General features: G+C 42.4%; 1 protein-coding gene across 1 annotated transcript in view; it reads left to right on the top strand.

The window, feature by feature from the left end:
* LOC137663164 (mucin-5AC-like) overlaps positions 1–22,175 on the top strand; it is a 33,819-nt gene that overhangs the window by 9,432 nt on the left and 2,212 nt on the right. The window contains 26 exon segments of the mRNA XM_068400074.1: positions 1,023–1,124; positions 2,904–3,014; positions 3,417–3,486; positions 4,257–4,394; positions 4,479–4,643; positions 5,361–5,455; positions 6,483–6,609; positions 7,190–7,445; positions 8,077–8,126; positions 8,743–8,843; positions 8,972–9,123; positions 9,632–9,770; positions 9,872–9,985; positions 10,318–10,497; positions 11,009–11,248; positions 11,838–11,994; positions 12,585–12,713; positions 13,057–13,198; positions 14,454–14,497; positions 14,597–14,803; positions 16,071–18,385; positions 18,460–19,587; positions 19,662–20,967; positions 20,970–21,406; positions 21,487–22,050; positions 22,053–22,142. Of these exon segments, the coding sequence (XP_068256175.1) occupies positions 1,023–1,124; positions 2,904–3,014; positions 3,417–3,486; positions 4,257–4,394; positions 4,479–4,643; positions 5,361–5,455; positions 6,483–6,609; positions 7,190–7,445; positions 8,077–8,126; positions 8,743–8,843; positions 8,972–9,123; positions 9,632–9,770; positions 9,872–9,985; positions 10,318–10,497; positions 11,009–11,248; positions 11,838–11,994; positions 12,585–12,713; positions 13,057–13,198; positions 14,454–14,497; positions 14,597–14,803; positions 16,071–18,385; positions 18,460–19,587; positions 19,662–20,967; positions 20,970–21,406; positions 21,487–22,050; positions 22,053–22,142 (8,559 nt within the window).

Genomic DNA, 22,175 nt, shown 5'->3' with positions numbered 1-22,175 from the left:
GTAACAGACCATTTCTTTCCCTAGGAATGGTATTTGATGACATTAACGGTGCTGGCTGCATTCCCCGTAAAGAATGCCACTGTACCTATGAAGGTGAAACTTATGCTCCTGGTGCCTCCTTCTCATCTAAATGTAGATCATGGTAACATGCTCCCTTTCTTGTACTTCTTTTTTTAGGTGCATTATCTGAACATTTTGAAGACAGGAAAAAATTACTAATTTCCCCTTAAAAAGAAATTAGGAATTACTTATCAACTGAAGTTCCTTGATTACACGATTTTAGAGGATACTTACATCTCTGTTTTCTCCTCACACTTGGAAGCAAAAATTTGAGTTTAGATGTAGGTACTGCAATTTCAAGACCAATCATTTAAAGGAGACGATTAAATTCAAATACCAGAGGTGTTTAAAAATGTGAATTACTGTGTTAAGTCTTCTGCAGCACTACAGAGTAATACTAGGATGCTCATGTAAATACTATTGAGGACGTGACATTTAGGGACATGTTGCATTAGACAGAGTAGGAAATCACATTTGAGAGGCATGTTTGACAGATATGATGTATATTTTTTCAATAATACTATAATTACTTAAGTATTATTGCATAAGTGTATGCATATGCACCTATCTATGAATGCAGGAACCACAAACATGCATGTTATTTTCCAAGAAATACTTAACATGTTTGAAGCTTGAGTCATGCTAGTGGAGATGAGGGACAATCCTTCTTATGCAGCAGAATGGATGTCAGGTTCACCAGGACTGAATTCTGTCAAGACTGGAAATGAACAGAAATATATAAAAAATTATCACTGATATAAATGTGCCTGCCCCATACTTATTCTGAGATTTCAAAGCAATGTCAGTTTCTTTGACAGTATGATCAATGCTTCAAGGGGAAAATTAAGGCATCAACTGCCCTATTGTCTCTTATTTCATTTACACTTGCATTACCCAAGGTTACTGAATGTCTTCTTCATTTCAGTACCTGTGCTGGAGGTGAATGGTCTTGTGTCACCCAGTCATGCCTTGGGACTTGCAGTATTGAAGGAGGCTCCCACATTTCAACATTTGATGAGAAATATTATTCCTTCTTTGGAGACTGTAGCTATGTCCTAACCAAGGTAAAAATTAGTCACAATCCTTGCTGAAGTAAGATGCTAAAGAAAAATGTTTTTATTACATATAATGTTGTTTAATTAAAACTACTGGCAATCACATCAACTTTCTGAAACTTAGAGAGTCAAAATGGAGTGTTAAATGGATTTCAGGGGGCTTTCTGTTAGGGTTATCGTAAATAAACATATTGTAGTTTTGTGTTCTTTGATCTTCGTTTAAGAATTGCACTGATTTTTTAGGTTCCATGAAACAATCTCCATGCTTTCCATTAATTTTTTAATTAAATATTGCCTGTTTGGTGTTTTATAACTACTTCTTTCTGAGCAATGTGTTTATTACGTCCATTGGTACTGACCTTTTTGTCACAGTTAATATAGTTCAATGGCTTATTTGATTAACAGTATTTGTAATGGAATTATTATTATACAGAATTCATCGGAGAGGAGTTATTTCATTAAGATGATAACCTTCCAAACAGCCTTTCTCAGTAAACGAAGAAGACTCTAGAGTTTAAAAGCAAAAAGCTAAGAAGTCATACATGTGTTCTAAAACCTGAATAAGAAATCGATGACTTACAAAAATACCTAAGATTTACTGGAGTTTTTAGATTAGTAGGGACTGAATTCTGAGTAGATATATCTAAAGCAATGACTACAGATTTGCAGATTTCAGAATCCTAAGTATATTTGTTGTTTATCTGTATTGGGCAAGTGATGTATACAGTTTTCATAAAGACTTCATATTAAATAAAATTTGTTCCCAAAAAGCTCAAACTGAATGTTATCAAGAAAGAGAACCATGCAAACTTAGAAATGAGCTAGAATGAGGTAATTTAGAAGTAGACTAGACTAAACCAATGAAACTTTTTGATGAGATGATTGACAAGCACTGGGCTCGATCCACAATGGGAGCATAGATCAGACTTACACCTTAAACTCCCCTTTTGGCACCAACATGTAAAATTAAATCCTCAGAGACTCTGGAGGTACAGAAAATCCCTAAACTTGGACACAAAAGGTCAAAAAGCCCACAATTTTAACATTAAATTTCCAGATGGCTGTAATTCTGCATCACAGCTGTCCTCAATTTAATCTTTATTATGCCAACAAGGTGATAAGACACGTTGAGAATCACAGCCTTCTGTGTGTTTCCCTGTAACATCTTGGCCATTAGGCACACTTTGAATATAGCTCACAGAACACAGTCCAATGAAAATCAGAACCAAGAGAAAAACTGAATCTTGCCCTTATTCAGTAGCTTAGCGATTAGTGATTGGAGCTTAATTTTCTCCTATGAGATGATATTTAAATGCATACTTCCTACCTGTTAAAAGAATGTCCAAATTGCCAGGGTCTTTTATAATCTATTCAGTGCAGAAGAGACTGGAAACAATTTCTCTCCTATCCCAGGTGAACACCTTAACCAATGGGCAAAAAAGGCGCACTTCCTTCTTCTTCTCTAGCCTATTAAACTAGTATTACCTAAACATTAGGAACTAGTATTACTCAAATATTAGGAAGTTTTAATCTTCAGCTTAATACATCTAGCTTGTGCTTGAATGTCAGAAGTAATGGATAGCTTCCACTGTGGAGACTGCATGAATGACAGCTTACTTGGTGACTGTATACATATATGTGAGAACACATGAGCAGGAAGAAAAGGAATAAACAATATTTTAAAAGACTTACTTTACTAAGAATGCTGTTTGAGTGTGAACCTTTTTAATATCACAACATTTTAATAAACGAATCCTTTTAACAATATGTTTTGTTTTCTTCTTCTAGCTCTGTGACAGCAATGAATTCACTGTTCTGGGAGATATCCACAAGTGTGGCCTGACTGACACTGAGACATGCCTCAAGGGTATAGCCGTCAGTCTAAGCGGAGGACAAACTGTAAGTAGCAAATGTAGACACCTAACATTCCGCAGGGATGTTTTCAAAGCTTAATAGACAAGTAGTTTGCAAATGACACATAATAGCACAGACAGGAAATCTGCACTGATTTTTTTTGTTTTATCTCACTTGAATATTATTTTAAAAAATTAAGAATAAAGTAGGTACATTGGAAGTCAAGATCCTAGTAGTTTTCTGTCATTTAGTTATTTGGGCTTTTGCTTGTTTGTTTTGAGTCAATGAACCACAGTAATAAAGATTAAAGAAATAGTATAGGAATCAGAACATCATCACAGTCTCCCCCCTCCTTTTTTTCCTGAACAATACTAGATAGAAAGCTTTTGGAAAGTATTTCATCTTTCCTAAATATGCTTGGTAATCATTGCCTTTTCTTGCGGACAGAACATTGTGATCCAGCCTTCTGGCAGTGTATTTGTGAATATGATATACACACAGCTGCCGTTCTCTGCAGGTAAGTTCTCTGAAAGACTTCTGTGATGTTTCTCAACTTTTACTTTAAAATGCTATTTCCTCAGTTACTCTAAAGCCAAATTCTACCTTTGGTTACACTGCAGCAAACCCAAGGTACTCCAACAGAGCACAGTCTCTCATTTTTTAAGTAATAGGTTTTGCCTATTCAACTCTTATAATTTTAGCAAAATTATGGTCTAATTTTAGCAATATCTAATTAAATGGAGATTCAGTTGAAGCACATAGTATCATTACACACTTCCAGATCCAAACATTGCCATAAGAGAGGAAAGAAAAATCCTGATATGCCACAGGACTCAAATATCTCAGGTTGTTTAGTTCCCTGTGTTCCCTCCGTCCCTTTGCTTCGTGCACATTCATCACTGAAGAGTTTCTCTCACACCAGATACTACTGCACCTGAACAGAAAGCAAACCATGAAAGGACAGAATAGGTCCAGGCTGGAGTCTACCACTAAGTCATGCTATATCATTTTCATCAAGCAAAGGTGGTCTTTTAAATAGCAACAGAAGTGTGTGTTCTCTCTCTTATTTTAAAGCACCTGACAGAAAGTGGAGGGGTTTTATACATTTGTTGTTTAGGGTAAAGACAGCCGGTTTGGTTCTGGATTTGAAATCTTATATGGATCATTTTTTCCCCCAGTTCTTCAGAAATTAGGATCATATCAAACACAGCTGTAGAACCCTTCTATATAATGAAAACTTATTTCAACTGCTCATCTCATATGAAATTATAACTCCTATGTCCCTAGCAAATGTCACCATCTTCAGACCATCATCTTTCTTCATCATTCTGCAAACAAACTTTGGTCTTCAGCTACAGATTCAGCTCGTGCCTCTCATGCAACTTTTTATAGACTTAGACCCATCACATAAAGGGCAGACCTGTGGTAAGTGATCTTACTGTAACAACTGCCTTCATCAGTATGCTTCATTGTGTAGGTTACTTTCACAGCCCATCTGCTTCCTTTTAGGTCTCTGTGGAAACTTCAATGACATGCAGACAGATGATTTCAAAATCACCAGTGGTGTAATAGAGGGTACTTCAGCTGCCTTTGGCAATACTTGGAAAACTCGGGCTGATTGTCCTGATGCCAAAAATACCTTTGAGAACCCCTGTACAGTTAGCATACAAAACGGTAAGCTCAGCATGCAGTAACCTCTTCTACTCTCTTTTAAGATGGAAAGAAGGAATAAGCTGATCAACCACCAAGCATTTAGCCAAAACAACACTGCACCATTCGCACACTAGAATTCTTCAATTACTAAATAATAACTAGGATAATATTTTTGGATCTTCAAAAAACATTCCTTTGGATAAAGAAAGTAAGCATTTTTGCCAACTTACTTAAGGGAAACTGGAATCATACTGTGTATCAGGGATCCATTCCAGGAAAGGACTGACTGAAAAAAAGCTATGCATAGACCCACTGAAGATTGGACTCAACGTGGTCCTTCCACTGTTAAACTGAGAACCAGATTTAGAATTCAGAGCTTCATAGCTCTCAGGCTCCATTGCAGACAATGAAATATGTAATTTTTGAGCATTCACAGGCCACTCTTCTATTTTCTGAGATGAACTAGCATATTTTTAATTCACAATGTGAACTTTCTTTTTCGAAATTCAGCTAAGGATTTATTCCATGACAACTACCATGAATTAAGAGCATTCAGTTCATGAAGAGTTCATACTTCTGTATAGAGGAAGTGAAAGACTGTGTTTCAGCAAATGCAGAGCTGAATTCTATTGTAAAGTTAAGCTGCTGCAATTTCCCTGCAGAAAGTATAGTTACATTGAGACAGGACTTTAGACAATGAAGTGAAATAGAAATTCTCATCATGTTTTCAATTCACAGACCAGTATGCTCAGCACTGGTGTGGACTGCTCTCTGATACCATGGGACCTTTTGCTGAATGTCACACAACAGTGAATCCAGAAGTTTATCAGAAGGTATTTGGCTCTTAACTTTTTCCCATTTAAAAGAAAAAGACTTAAATTTCTGATACTAACACCTGAGAGAATAAGTTGCCAATTGGGAGGAGATGCATTCATGATAGTTCTTTTCAAGCCAAGGGTTCATTTTTATCTGCATATCATAATAATTACTCCTTTGTAAAGGTATCTTTCTTTCCATTCCCAGGAGGATAAACTTACAGGCATATTCCTGCTGCCCATATTTTTAAGTACTAATCTAAATGCCTAAGCTAGGAGCTTGGACTCCCTGGACTCCTTATCAGGTCAAAGGACAAAAGCCATCCCTCCTGAGATATAAGGAAAGCTTTGTCAGAATCTTGACTAACGCTTTGCTTAAGTGCTCTGAACTGCTCTCAGAAGGCTTTTGCATATATCCAAGGACAAGGCAAGAAATGTGTGTAAGAAGCAGCAAAGAGATTTAGATAAGATGTGAACAAAAATGTTCTAGGAATTCAGGGTGATGAAACTCCAGAACAGAGTGCCTGGGGACTTTACAAAGTCTCCCTGTTATTGGAAATCTGTAAGACTATGTTCAACAAACATCTTCTGGAATGACATTATAGTGACCTTGCCCATCATAGCAACACATTAAATGACTTCTTGTTTTCTTCGTTCCTCTGATGCAGAGATCCCAAGCTCCTAAGACTAAGCCCAAGCCCTAAAAGTTGGGTCACATCAAATACCCTCTACTTGTTCTAAGTATATGTGGCACAGTGGCCACAAACTGGAAGTAGTTGGGAAACCTACCAACACCTGAAAAAGTAAAAATAACAAGAAAAAGAAAAATAGTTTAAAATTGTGGACCTGTAATTGCTCTCTATCCTTGCAAAGAATCTTTTTTGAAAGTGCTCAATGAAATCTTCAAATTAAAACCAAGCACGTTTACTTATGCGTATGGATTACACTGACTTTTTGCTCTAACAAACATGACACTCTAAAAAGCATAGAGCGCCATGGCTTTGACATGACAATCTGATGATCATATGCCATCCTCTGTCCCTAGAACTGCATGTTTGACACGTGTAACTGTGAGAAGAGTGAGGACTGCATGTGTGCTGCCCTTTCCAGCTATGTCAGGGCCTGTGCTGCTAAAGGAGTTCTCCTCACTGGATGGAGAAGCAAAGCCTGCAGTAAGTTCTACATCTCTTTGCCTCTTGAAAATGATCATCCAGAAGGCCCCACAAGGCAGCTCTCAGGGATTCCCACAGCAGATTGTGTTGAATTGTGTTTCAAGTATAGCATTGCCTTTCAAGAATTTGAGGAGGAAGGGTACACCATAAAAGACAAGCAGTAAGCAGGGAGAAATATTAAAAAGAGACATTGTTAGATTACTTTCTCCGAATCAGCAGAAGCAACGTGGACCTCAATACCCTTGCAAGAGGAATAAAATAAGTAGGGTGTTTCTCAATTTACTTTGACAAAAAATGCAAGAATAGCAATGAACAAAAAACACACTATGCATTAATACAATTGAACTTTTTTCTTTTTTTTAACCTGGACAAAACATTTGTATTAATGAAATGAAACACTTATAGGGGAAAATTCTGCTCCAGCAGTACAAAAAAGGATATTACACTATCGATGAGATCAGTTAAGTACACGTACATACATTGCCATGTTTATCATATATACTTTGCCTCAAATACTGCATTTATACCTACACTGATTCTTAAATGAACTACAAATGTAACTCATCTTTTTACTCTCAAGCAAAATATACCAACTTGTGTCCGAAATCCTTGAAGTACACTTACAATGTCGATTCCTGCCAACCCACCTGCCGGTCTCTGAGTGAGCCTGATGTCACATGCAGCATCAAGCTTGTCCCAGTTGATGGCTGCACCTGCATAAATGGAACCTACATGGATGAAAGTGGCAAATGTGTGCCTGCTTCTAGCTGTCCTTGTTACTACAAAGGAATGCCTCTGTCTTCTGGAGAAGTTATTCATGATAATGGTGTTGTCTGGTAAGAGATTTGTAAACAAAAGAGTGAGATTGGATATAGACAATCATTAAACCATATATACATTATGCAATCTATTCAAATCAAATGCATTTCTCTCCCTAATAATTTCAATACAAAAAATCACAGATCCTTAAAAATTGTTAGGGCTATCCATGTTTGGAAGATCGTACTTAGACTACTACAGGAATCCAACAAACCATACTGTGGTGGGTTATCCTTTGCTGTCAGCCAAACTCTCAGTCAGTCAGTCAGTCACTCACTCACTCACTCATTCACTCAGTTCCCACCACACATACTTTTATAATCCATGTCTGTAAAAGACTTGTTCTATGGTGAAAGATGCTTGATAATCTCATTGCAGATTATTCCCATTATGAATGGAATCTGAATTATTCTGAAGGACAGTTTTTAACCAGGCAAATGGACAGAGCAAACCTGTCTTTATATTGAATATACTTGTATTTTGGTCTGCTCTAATATAAAATATTTTTGAATAGTACAAACTATTCTGATAAAGGACACATTTTCTGTTTTATCACACAGTAGTTTTTCATTATTTCAAACTCATTAGGAAACAAACTGAAATTTAACATGGAAAAGCAAAAACATATCCATTCTCTTTTATTTATAGCACTTGCACCTATGGAAAGCTGAGCTGCACTGGAGAGAAACCTGAACCAGGTAACATATCACTTAAGATTTTCTTTAATTCTCCCTTTCCATCTTCACCCTTTTCAGTGCTCTCTTTTTTTTTTTGTCATAATGATGCAAATAGTACAAGTCTGAAATCAAACAAGAAAATGACCTGGTGACTTCTGTAATGTAGACGATATTCCCAAAATATAAAGAAACAGTCATAACTTTCAGATGGCTGAAACAAGTTACAATCCCTGTCCCGGGTTACCCAGAGGAAAAGAATACTTAGTCACCTCATTGAATGTGAGGAAAAAAACATCCACTTTTTAAATAAAATAAAAGTACTAAAAGCCTAAAAAAATACAAAGTAAACCTGGATCTTTGTTTTCTTGGTGGTTTTGGGTTGGATTTTTTTTTCTGAAAGGAAGTGTTTCACGAAGCTAACTAAACATAAATTTCTATGAGTACTGCAAGCATACGCACAAAAAACAGATGAGCATGTCTTCAAAACAATATTCAGTTTTTCTTTCTGGTCAAATGCATTATATTAAGGTACACATCTCACAAAGGAGTATTTTCTTTTCTTCAGTCTACATTAAGGAAACACAAAGATATAAATACATGGTTGATCTCACATTTCTCATGGCTTTCTCTCTTTCAGTCTGCGTACCTCCCATGGTCTATATTGACTGTGGCAATGCCACTGCAGATGTGGTAGGAGCAGGATGCCAGAAGAGCTGTCAGACTCTAGATATGGAATGCGTAAGTATAGACTCTTTATATCCAGTTGAATGTATAATAAACTAGATCCCTTTTACAATTACGAGCTGCAGCTGGACTCTTCCATCAGGGGAGTGTTTCAAGGCATGTTTTCTGTATGGTCCTTACAGTACAGAACCCAGTGTGTCTCTGGCTGTGTATGTCCTCATAATCAAGTGTTAGATGGCAAAGGTGGCTGTATAGCTCCAGAAGACTGTCCATGTGTTCACAATGGGAATTCCTACAGTCCAGGAGAATCAATCAGAGTTGGCTGTAACAACTGGTAAGAGCATATTGAAAAATATTATTTTCAAGCATCTGAAAGAGAATAGTTTAAGCAAGATTTATAGAAAGGAATCCTACATAAGATGATCCATTTAGTACCTAAAAAGCAAGCTCTGTCTGTTTTTTACAATGGCACACAGCACAGAAATCGCAAGTGGTCAGAAAAACAATATGGTTTGCATGATGTCATATGCTTTCGAGTCAAGAAAGGTTTTTCCTCACAGGCAATCCCTACATTTCAATACATCCAACAAGATTTGGAAATGTGAAAGTTTTAAGGTATTTTCTAACCCAAATTATTTATGATATCAGGAAGTAACATAGCCTTTGGGTAAATCCCAAAGGCTCTTGCCTATGCTGCATTTCTGAGAATAAGCAAACCTTATTTCTTCTTTATAGGCCTAACACACTTTAAAATCTGATTGATGTACATGCAGAAATTTACATATAGCTGCATTATGTGTATGGCTGTTTTTTACATTTGGAATGCTTTTCATCTTGTGTAGCACATGTAGAAACAGAAAGTGGCACTGCTCCGAGGAACCTTGCCTGGAAACCTGTTCTGTTTATGGAGATGGGCATTACACCACCTTTGATGGCAAACGCTTTGATTTTGAAGGAGACTGTGAATATGTTCTGGTCCAGGTAACAGAGTCCTTCCCAGATTTTTGCATTATTGAAGTACCTTGCATTTTACACATGTCTGTGTAGCACAGTTAACACTGAATATCTTTCCCCTGTTTCAGAACTACTGTGGTCAACAAGGTATGAATCAGGGAACCTTCAGAGTCATTACTGAGAACATTCCATGTGGCACTACAGGAACCACCTGCTCTAAGTCTATTAAAGTTTTCCTGGGGGTAAGTATTTTCTTTAATATGTTGTACACCAGGCCTAATGTGCCAGAAGGATTGAACAAACTGTCCCAGATAGACTGCATCGTAGAAGTGTCCCCCCCAAGACAGTGAAAATGTTACTACACTTCTTTGCTCACTGCTAATGATTCTGCTCTCTGCTAGAGAAAGTAAAGGAGGGAATTCTAAAGAGAAATTGCTTAACATGAGGTTGCTGAATAGAATCATTTTGATTATAATAGATTTATTATTTCAATAACAGTTACTGGCAGTATATAAAACTGTACCCAGTAGGTGGCTTTTTAATTGGCCTCTACCTTTTTATTTTACTGTCCTAGAACTATGAGCTGGTACTCAGTGATGGACACTCTGACGTCATCCAGAGGACACCTGGAGGAAAAATGCCATTCCAGCTCCGTTCCATGGGCATCTACCTGGTGGTTGACACTACTGCTGGCCTGATACTCATGTGGGACAAGAAAACCAGTATATTCATCAAACTTAGTCCCAGCTTTCAGGTACATTTTAAAATCCAAAATCTGGATAAAATGATTTCTGACACATATTCATGTTATCTCTCAAAGAAAAAAAATGGAAATTTAGGCTGTAACTGGAAAACTGGAAGAGCAGCAATTGCATATTATTATCCCTGTAGCGGTGACTTAGATATCGTGTGCTGCACATTTTCCTTATATTACGTTATACAGCAACGGCATAACAACAACTGCATCTGTAGCTTTCTTCATGAAAAGCCCTCACGGAAGAGGTATGTTCAGGATTAGATAAAACTAATTAGTTCAATACTAAGAACAAAACGCATGAGTCCACTCTGCATCCTATCCTTAGCCTTCCTAACAACAAGTTAAAGACATCTCTTCATGAAAGGTATTTTATGAAAATGTCCAAGATGATTGTTACTGAAGAGGCCCAGATAATCTTAAGTAAGATTCATCCTGAGGTCTGTTACTCACAGATACTGAGAAACTGTACCTTATTGATCTTTGTCATTTTGTGTTTATCCCCATGCAGGGACATGTCTGTGGACTTTGTGGAAACTATGATGGCAATGGAAATAATGACTTTACTACTCGCAGTCAGTCTGTGGTAGGAAATGTGCTGGAGTTTGCCAATAGCTGGAAAGTGTCTTCTAGTTGCCCAAATGCCAATCGTACCAAGGATCCATGCACTGCGAACCCATACAGGAAAGCCTGGGCACAGAAGCAATGCAGCATCATTACCAGTGAAGTGTTTGCAAAGTGCCACTCCCAGGTATGACAAAAATTTCAGTCTTAAATTCTCTTGAATCAGAGATTATATTGATTATTATGTGGGATAGCTGAAAAATACACTAAAATACACTTTGTCATGCCTGACAAAGTGAAGTCAGACCAAGTTCTAGGGAGACTGCATAGAAAGTATTTTCGCTTTGATTTTCTCAGCTTGTGCCTTGAACTAGTACACTAAAGAAATTGATAGGTTTGGGTTTTTTTAATAGAAGGGACAATCACTGATAAATCTCAGGATAGCTTTACTTTTTTAATGGCATCTTTTTCTACTAATATAAATATCAGCCACCTGATATATATGACTGTGTGCAAGCTTGTAGTAATGTAAAAGTATTCTTTCTGCAAATGTATCTTCAACATCAAATAGTTCTTAGCATTACAATTTATTAGTAATATCTTTATTCTACATTTTCCTCTTGATTTTTCAAAGCATTCTCATGGTTTCTTCCTTTCTTATCTTTCTCACACATACAGAGCTGTCAGTTTCAGGCACTTTATTCGGCTTTTTTAGGACAGTGAATGCCTTTTCAAAGAGGACAAGTGCATTAAAACGCAAATGTTATCTCCAACAGGTTGAACCAAATGAATATTATCAAGCATGCGTGGATGATGCTTGTGCCTGCGACACTGGAGGAGACTGTGAGTGTTTCTGTACAGCAGTAGCTGCCTATGCTCAAGCGTGCAATGAGCTGGACATCTGCATTTCATGGAGAACCCCATCCATTTGTCGTGAGTTTCACCATCCTATTTTTTGAAGGGATCCAGAGGGAAAAAAAAACAGAGAAGAAAAAAAGAAAAACAAGTAGAATGAAGAAAGAAAGAAGGATAAAATTGTGTTTTTAAGAGGCACTGCTGTATTCTAAAAACAGCAAAAAACCCACAAAGAAGTTGGTAAATCACTGGAAGCCAATCTATCTTCTTAAAATGAAACCATTGATAGTAACTTTAGAGTGGTGCCATTAGTGTCTGATCTACTTGTCAATCATGATACACAACTGGTGAACTCTAATATTGTATTACACTCCCTCCTGCCTACATCAGGTTCAGTGTAAATAAATATTAGAGAATACTAGCTAAAATCAATGATTCAGTTAATTGATTTTCATGATTAATGTGTAATTCTGTTTCTATGCTTTATAAATTTGTCGGTGTCAAAAGGTAGTAGAAATGTAACAATTGTATTAAGTTAGAAATAAGACAATATTATGTTCACCACCTATGTGATTATGCTGATCACACGGGATTTTTATTCAGTAAAACTGAAAGACTGTAGAGCAAAAGGATCAAAGGTCTTTTTCTGTCATTTCTCCTTCCTCTAGCTCTGTTCTGTGATTACTACAATCCAAAAGGGGAATGTGAGTGGCACTACAAGCCATGTGGAGCCCCTTGTATGAAGACCTGCAATAACCCAAGCGGGAACTGCCTTCATGAGTTGAGAGGTTTGGAAGGTAAACATAATTATGCATATCTCATTCTACTTATAAAAAGCTAAAATGCAGTATGATTAACAAAATCTATATTAATCAGTATACGACATGTTTACATTAGAAGTTATAAGAAGAGATTTTTCTAATTAGTATCTTACTCCCTAATGGATCATGAACTTGTTTGGAGTGAAGATGAGGACAAAATGCTCCAAAGCTTAATGTGCAATCAAAGGAATAGCAGTAATGGAGTCTGAAATTCCACTTACCATATGGGATAATTCGGGGAAAGCAGATATAAGCAGAGTATAGAGTTACTTCTACTTGTGAAAGGCCTAGTCAATATAACTCTCATTTCTTATTGCAGGCTGCTATCCACACTGTCCAAAGAATAAGCCCTATTTTGATGAAGAAACCATGACTTGTGTTTCTAATTGTGGTTGTTATGAAAATGGAAAAAATTACAAACCAGGAATGCAGATGCCTTCAAAGCAGAATTGTCAATCATGGTAGGATTAGTAAAGGTTTTTAAACGTTGAGTTTAAAGTTGTGGAACATAATTCATCATGCATTAAGTTCTTTGTTTACCAACAGGAACTAGGCGAATCATAGGCTGCTGGATAATGTCTAATTTTCTTCTGTTCCCAGGAACTTAAATGATGACATGGTGAAACATTTTACCATAGAGAGATTAATTTAGTACTTATTCTGTATTCTTATTAAAGTACTTTAAAATTATTATTATTATTATCATATTATTATCAGGCATTATTATCAAGCAATAGCCTGAGAATTTTTGTTACGATATCCCTACAATCATTATGTGAAATTATTTAGAAGTTAGTAGGCAACTAATCTTCATTGCTTTTGAGCTTTTTTCTGTTATTGCACTGGTACTTGCATATTTCCAACAGTCAGTAAGTATGCCCACACATTCTGTCAGAATTGATGACGTTGGCACAAGTGCTGCTAAGCCTTTTGTCAAACAGCACAAAGTTAGCAGAACTAGTTGTGAAGCAGTTAACACCTGTCCTAAGATACCTTTAAAGTAGCTACACTTGAATACTGTAAGCAGTGCAGCCAGAATGGCAAAGAGCTTAGCATAAAGCCCATCTGAGCCTACCCAACTTTCATGGCATGTTTTGCAGTTCATAGACAGCTTTGCCTGCATCATCTGTCATTAACAGCACTAAACCTAAACTCTTAAATGCATATCTATATTTACTTACCCTTATTCAGTGTACAGATGCCCTTAGTCACTGTAAATAAATACATCAAGATTCAGTTCTCAACAGATAATAGATAAATTCCCTTTAAAACCAGAATGCATTCTTGCATCTTTTGAAAGTCTGATGGAAATCCACTGTTTAGACAACCTCAACATCCATGATACAGTGATCCTTTCTCAAATGATACATTTTACTGCACTTTTCCTTCCAAAAAATAAGTATACCTATCACGGAGATAAGAGCATTTCAAATCACCCCTCCCCACATCTTTTCCCAGACTCCAAAAGCACCAATAAGGATACTGCATGTTTGGTATGCTGGCACAGAAGAGTTGCCTTTCTTGCCAGAAAACTGGATTATGCTACCTAACCTGACTTTGCACAGCGGAACTGTATATCTAACTCAGAGAAGATAGAACTTTCTACATTTAAACACAAAATGAATAGCAAAGGAGAGATAGAAAAAACTAAAACAATAAAATGATGTCATGAACCAATATATTCACATTCATCATCTCCTTTTTTCTCTTTTCCAGTGAATGTACAAATCATGGCAAAAAATGCAAATATGATGAATATGGTACGTTGACAAAGTTGTTTTCATCCGAATAGGGTGCATTTGAGATACTCCGCTCTGTGTTTCAGATACCAAGGAATAACACTCTCTTTTGATTTACAGAATGTGTCTGCATTTACGAGGGACAGAAATACAACTATAAAGATGTGATCTACAATACTACAGATGGCACAGGAGGGTGTATTGTCGCAACCTGTGGTCCCAATGGAACACTTCAAAGGGTTGTCTATGAATGTCCAATCTCAACATCACCCACAACAGCAACAACGTTTCACTTCAGCACTATGCCACCTGCCACCACTTCCACAGGTACATACTTTATAGCCCGTAAGAGCATATTCTGTTCATTAGTGAGTAAAATATAGCTACAAAACCATGCCCACACTCACAACATAAATGAATTAATGCAACCTCAAAATAAATGACAGTAAGTTTAACTTGTTATTAGCATTTGGTTTCAGTCAGTATTTCAAAACCAAACTAATACAAAGAAATAAACATAGAAAATAAAACCACTTCTGAAACACCAAAATGGAAACCACTGCATACTGGTTTGATACTATTATTTTGCTTATCTTCATACTGAACGATAAAAAACAGTATCAGATTTATTATCTGTAATTGTAACAATTTCTCTACCTGGAATAATCTTTATTGAACAAATAATTCATTATTTTTCCTATTAAATTACAGAACGATTTCTTTCTGTAAAATTCCTGGTAGGGTTCATGATATTTATAATTACAATACTCAGTGAATTGCTCAGATAATTAAATTTTCATTTCTAGACTTCCTGTTCAGCATTCTTCAGGTTGGTATTCTCTAATTACTATGGGCACATGTTTAATGAAATAAGCATTCAGTATAAAATTTAGAACTGCAAGTTTTGAAATTACAGAAACCATCAGCACTGCTGGAATTCATTGGCCATTTTCCAGCCATTTCACAATGAGAATTCACTTGCAAAAGCTTACGGACTGCTCTCCAACCAATAAATGATTTCTTAAGACCAGAGCTAAAGTACAAAATGTAAGGGTTTTAATAATGCTGCATTAGACATCTTGGACTTCAAATGGAGGAGCAAAGAAAATGCAGCATATTACATGAGGAGTCAACTCGTTTGGAAGAAAAAAGTACCTATGAATCTTGATGCATAGACTAAATGTTATTCTTTCCACTGGATTTGAATCCAGGCTTTGACATTCCAGAAAGACTAATAAATGTTGAAGATACAAACCAAGCAATTACACTGAAACAAATGCAAAAAAAAAGTTATTTTTTTCCCCCCAATGTGCATAAATCATGCTTGAGACTAATTTCAGCACTTTGTAAAAGATAAATGGCATTCTCTTGGGAAGTGACAGTTCCAAGCACGTCAGTACATTAAATTGCTGGGCGATGGATTTTCTGTTCTACTTCATATTAAATTATAAGTACACCAAACTGATGCACTATAGGCTCACAATGCAAGCAAATGACCTTAGAAAAATCATCAGCCCATTTAATATAATAAAAAAGATAATATCTACAGAAATTTATTCTAAGTTTTGTGGTCTCTTTTTTCTCTCTTTTACAGTATCGCCAACTACATCAGTATGTGTTCATGAAGTCTGTGAGTGGTCAGAATGGTATGATGGTAGTCTGCAAACTCCTGGCTATGATGGTGGAGATTTTGAAACCTTTGATGATTTGAGAGCTAAAGGTTATGAAGTCTGTAAAGCTCCACGGGCTGTTCAATGCAGAGCAGAGAAATTCCCTAATATACCACTGAAAGACCTTGGACAAAAAGTAGAATGCAGTACAACAGCTGGGCTTATATGTTACAACAAAGATCAAATTTCAACAATGTGCAACAATTATGAAATCAGAATCTTATGCTGTGTTTTTGTACCGTGCTCTTCCACAACATATTTAAGTGTGTCAACACCAACCACAACTGCAGCTAAGAGCACAGAAACATCAAGTCCAATCGAAGAAACTACATCATTTTCAACCACTACAACATCACCAGTTACTACAACTTCTGAAATTACAACATTCACACCTTCAGCTAGTAAAGAAACAACCACAAGCACAACCAAAATGACAACACCTGTCACTACTTCTCCTTCAACAATTCCTCTTTGCATTAAAGAAGAATGTTACTGGTCAATGTGGTATGATGTCAGTTATCCAGGGTCTGGATATGATGACGGAGATTTTGATACAATTCAGAACATAGAAAAACAGGGATACAAGGTGTGTGATAACAGAAAGGCTGTTGAATGCAGAGCAGTAAGGTTCCCTAATACACCATATCCATTGTTGGAACAACACATAACATGTAATACAGAAGAAGGGCTGAAATGCTACAATAAAGACCAACTACCACCCATCTGCTACAACTATAAACTAAGATTTAAATGCTGTACGAATATATCAGTACCTTGCCAGACAACAGAAGTGCCCCATACAACGACAGAAAGTTTAAGAACAACTTCAATTTTTTCAAAAACCCTAAGTACAACATCCACAGAAGTACCAACAACACAAAACATTCAAACAAAACATATAACAACAACAATATCAACGACTCCACCGGAAACAGGGTATATTCATTCCAGAATTACATCACAACAACCAACACCTACCACATACTCCCCCAGCGTGACCTCCACCACCACCCAGTCCACTACCGCCTGCGAACCCGAGCTGTGCTCCTGGAGCGAATGGTTCGACGTCGACTTCCCCTCCTCGGGGCCCAACCAGGGAGACTTTGAAACCTACCAGCGCATCCGGGCCGCCGGGAAGGAAGTCTGTCAACATCCAAAGGAAATCGAGTGCCAGGCGGAGGACTACCCCGAGGTTTCCATCGAATCCGTCGGGCAGGTCGTGCAGTGCGACGTCCACTTTGGACTGGTGTGCAAGAACGAAGACCAGACGGGCAAATTGAGGATGTGCCTCAACTACAAGATCCGCGTCCTCTGCTGCAGCCCCAACTACAACTGCCCAACCAGCAGCCCCTTGCCCACCACCAGCCCCACCACCATCACCCCCCGCAGCTCCACCAGCACCGCCACAACCTCCACCACAGTCACGACCTCCACCTCCACGCCCTACTCCTCCACCACGCTGCCCACCTCCTCAGAAACCACACTGCAAACCTCCACCAGCACCACCAGCCCCACGCCGACACCTACCACATACTCCCCCAGCGTGACCTCCACCACCACCCAGTCCACTACCGCCTGCGAACCCGAGCTGTGCTCCTGGAGCGAATGGTTCGACGTCGACTTCCCCTCCTCGGGGCCCAACCAGGGAGACTTTGAAACCTACCAGCGCATCCGGGCCGCCGGGAAGGAAGTCTGTCAACATCCAAAGGAAATCGAGTGCCAGGCGGAGGACTACCCCGAGGTTTCCATCGAATCCGTCGGGCAGGTCGTGCAGTGCGACGTCCACTTTGGACTGGTGTGCAAGAACGAAGACCAGACGGGCAAATTGAGGATGTGCCTCAACTACAAGATCCGCGTCCTCTGCTGCAGCCCCAACTACAACTGCCCAACCAGCAGCCCCTTGCCCACCACCAGCCCCACCACCATCACCCCCCGCAGCTCCACCAGCACCGCCACAACCTCCACCACAGTCACGACCTCCACCTCCACGCCCTACTCCTCCACCACGCTGCCCACCTCCTCAGAAACCACACTGCAAACCTCCACCAGCACCACCAGCCCCACGCCGACACCTACCACATACTCTCCCAGCGTGACCTCCACCACCACCCAGTCCACTACCGCCTGCGAACCCGAGCTGTGCTCCTGGAGCGAATGGTTCGACGTCGACTTCCCCTCCTCGGGGCCCAACCAGGGAGACTTTGAAACCTACCAGCGCATCCGGGCCGCCGGGAAGGAAGTCTGTCAACATCCAAAGGAAATCGAGTGCCAGGCGGAGGACTGCCCGAGGTTTCCATCGAATCCGTCGGGCAGGTCGTGCAGTGCGACGTCCACTTTGGACTGGTGTGCAAGAACGAAGACCAGACGGGCAAATTGAGGATGTGCCTCAACTACAAGATCCGCGTCCTCTGCTGCAGCCCCAACTACAACTGCCCAACCAGCAGCCCCTTGCCCACCACCAGCCCCACCACCATCACCCCCCGCAGCTCCACCAGCACCGCCACAACCTCCGCCACAGTCACGACCTCCACCTCCACGCCCTACTCCTCCACCACGCTGCCCACCTCCTCAGAAACCACACTGCAAACCTCCACCAGCACCACCAGCCCCACGCCGACACCTACCACATACTCCCCCAGCGTGACCTCCACCACCACCCAGTCCACTACCGCCTGCGAACCCGAGCTGTGCTCCTGGAGCGAATGGTTCGACGTCGACTTCCCCTCCTCGGGGCCCAACCAGGGAGACTTTGAAACCTACCAGCGCATCCGGGCCGCCGGGAAGGAAGTCTGTCAACATCCAAAGGAAATCGAGTGCCAGGCGGAGGACTACCCTGAGGTTTCCATCGAATCCGTCGGGCAGGTCGTGCAGTGCGACGTCCACTTTGGACTGGTGTGCAAGAACGAAGACCAGACGGGCAAATTGAGGATGTGCCTCAACTACAAGATCCGCGTCCTCTGCTGCAGCCCCAACTACAACTGCCCAACCAGCAGCCCCTTGCCCACCACCAGCCCCACCACCATCACCCCCCGCAGCTCCACCAGCACCGCCACAACCTCCACCACAGTCACGACCTCCACCTCCACGCCCTACTCCTCCACCACGCTGCCCACCTCCTCAGAAACCACACTGCAAACCTCCACCAGCACCACCAGCCCCACGCCGACACCTACCACATACTCCCCCAGCGTGACCTCCACCACCACCCAGTCCACTACCGCCTGCGAACCCGAGCTGTGCTCCTGGAGCGAATGGTTCGACGTCGACTTCCCCTCCTCGGGGCCCAACCAGGGAGACTTTGAAACCTACCAGCGCATCCGGGCCGCCGGGAAGGAAGTCTGTCAACATCCAAAGGAAATCGAGTGCCAGGCGGAGGACTACCCCGAGGTTTCCATCGAATCCGTCGGGCAGGTCGTGCAGTGCGACGTCCACTTTGGACTGGTGTGCAAGAACGAAGACCAGACGGGCAAATTGAGGATGTGCCTCAACTACAAGATCCGCGTCCTCTGCTGCAGCCCCAACTACAACTGCCCAACCAGCAGCCCCTTGCCCACCACCAGCCCCACCACCATCACCCCCGCAGCTCCACCAGCACCGCCACAACCTCCACCACAGTCACGACCTCCACCTCCACGCCCTACTCCTCCACCACGCTGCCCACCTCCTCAGAAACCACACTGCAAACCTCCACCAGCATCACCAGCCCCACGCCGACACCTACCACATACTCCCCCAGCGTGACCTCCACCACCACCCAGTCCACTACCGCCTGCGAACCCGAGCTGTGCTCCTGGAGCGAATGGTTCGACGTCGACTTCCCCTCCTCGGGGCCCAACCAGGGAGACTTTGAAACCTACCAGCGCATCCGGGCCGCCGGGAAGGAAGTCTGTCAACATCCAAAGGAAATCGAGTGCCAGGCGGAGGACTACCCCGAGGTTTCCATCGAATCCGTCAGGCAGGTCGTGCAGTGCGACGTCCACTTTGGACTGGTGTGCAAGAACGAAGACCAGACGGGCAAATTGAGGATGTGCCTCAACTACAAGATCCGCGTCCTCTGCTGCAGCCCCAACTACAACTGCCCAACCAGCAGCCCCTTGCCCACCACCAGCCCCACCACCATCACCCCCCGCAGCTCCACCAGCACCGCCACAACCTCCACCACAGTCACGACCTCCACCTCCACGCCCTACTCCTCCACCACGCTGCCCACCTCCTCAGAAACCACACTGCAAACCTCCACCAGCACCACCAGCCCCACGCCGACACCTACCACATACTCCCCCAGCGTGACCTCCACCACCACCCAGTCCACTACCGCCTGCGAACCCGAGCTGTGCTCCTGGAGCGAATGGTTCGACGTCGACTTCCCCTCCTCGGGGCCCAACCAGGGAGACTTTGAAACCTACCAGCGCATCCGGGCCGCCGGGAAGGAAGTCTGTCAACATCCAAAGGAAATCGAGTGCCAGGCGGAGGACTACCCCGAGGTTTCCATCGAATCCGTCGGGCAGGTCGTGCAGTGCGACGTCCACTTTGGACTGGTGTGCAAGAACGAAGACCAGACGGGCAAATTGAGGATGTGCCTCAACTACAAGATCCGCGTCCTCTGCTGCAGCCCCAACTACAACTGCCCAACCAGCAGCCCCTTGCCCACCACCAGCCCCACCACCATCACCCCCCGCAGCTCCACCAGCACCGCCACAACCTCCACCACAGTCACGACCTCCACCTCCACGCCCTACTCCTCCACCACGCTGCCCACCTCCTCAGAAACCACACTGCAAACCTCCACCAGCACCACCAGCCCCACGCCGACACCTACCACATACTCCCCAGCGTGACCTCCACCACCACCCAGTCCACTACCGCCTGCGAACCCGAGCTGTGCTCCTGGAGCGAATGGTTCGACGTCGACTTCCCCTCCTCGGGGCCCAACCAGGGAGACTTTGAAACCTACCAGCGCATCCGGGCCGCCGGGAAGGAAGTCTGTCAACATCCAAAGGAAATCGAGTGCCAGGCGGAGGACTACCCCGAGGTTTCCATCGAATCCGTCGGGCAGGTCGTGCAGTGCGACGTCCACTTTGGACTGGTGTGCAAGAACGAAGACCAGACGGGCAAATTGAGGATGTGCCTCAACTACAAGATCCGCGTCCTCTGCTGCAGCCCCAACTACAACTGCCCAACCAGCAGCCCCTTGCCCACCACCAGCCCCACCACCATCACCCCCCGCAGCTCCACCAGCACCGCCACAACCTCCACCACAGTCACGACCTCCACCTCCACGCCCTACTCCTCCACCACGCTGCCCACCTCCTCAGAAACCACACTGCAAACCTCCACCAGCACCACCAGCCCCACGCCGACACCTACCACATACTCCCCAGCGTGACCTCCACCACCACCCAGTCCACTACCGCCTGCGAACCCGAGCTGTGCTCCTGGAGCGAATGGTTCGACGTCGACTTCCCCTCCTCGGGGCCCAACCAGGGAGACTTTGAAACCTACCAGCGCATCCGGGCCGCCGGGAAGGAAGTCTGTCAACATCCAAAGGAAATCGAGTGCCAGGCGGAGGACTACCCCGAGGTTTCCATCGAATCCGTCGGGCAGGTCGTGCAGTGCGACGTCCACTTTGGACTGGTGTGCAAGAACGAAGACCAGACGGGCAAATTGAGGATGTGCCTCAACTACAAGATCCGCGTCCTCTGCTGCAGCCCCAACTACAACTGCCCAACCAGCAGCCCCTTGCCCACCACCAGCCCCACCACCATCACCCCCCGCAGCTCCACCAGCACCGCCACAACCTCCACCACAGTCACGACCTCCACCTCCACGCCCTACTCCTCCACCACGCTGCCCACCTCCTCAGAAACCACACTGCAAACCTCCACCAGCACCACCAGCCCACGCCGACACCTACCACATACTCCCCCAGCGTGACCTCCACCACCACCCAGTCCCACTACCGCCTGCGAACCCGAGCTGTGCTCCTGGAGCGAATGGTTCGACGTCGACTTCCCCTCCTCGGGGCCCAA

The sequence above is a fragment of the Nyctibius grandis genome, chromosome 4, assembly GCF_013368605.1.
Source record: "Nyctibius grandis isolate bNycGra1 chromosome 4, bNycGra1.pri, whole genome shotgun sequence".
In the NCBI taxonomy this organism is placed as follows: Eukaryota; Metazoa; Chordata; class Aves; order Nyctibiiformes; family Nyctibiidae; genus Nyctibius; species Nyctibius grandis.
Note: the sequence above shows the minus strand (reverse complement) of the source record. Positions and strands in the feature narration are given on the sequence as shown.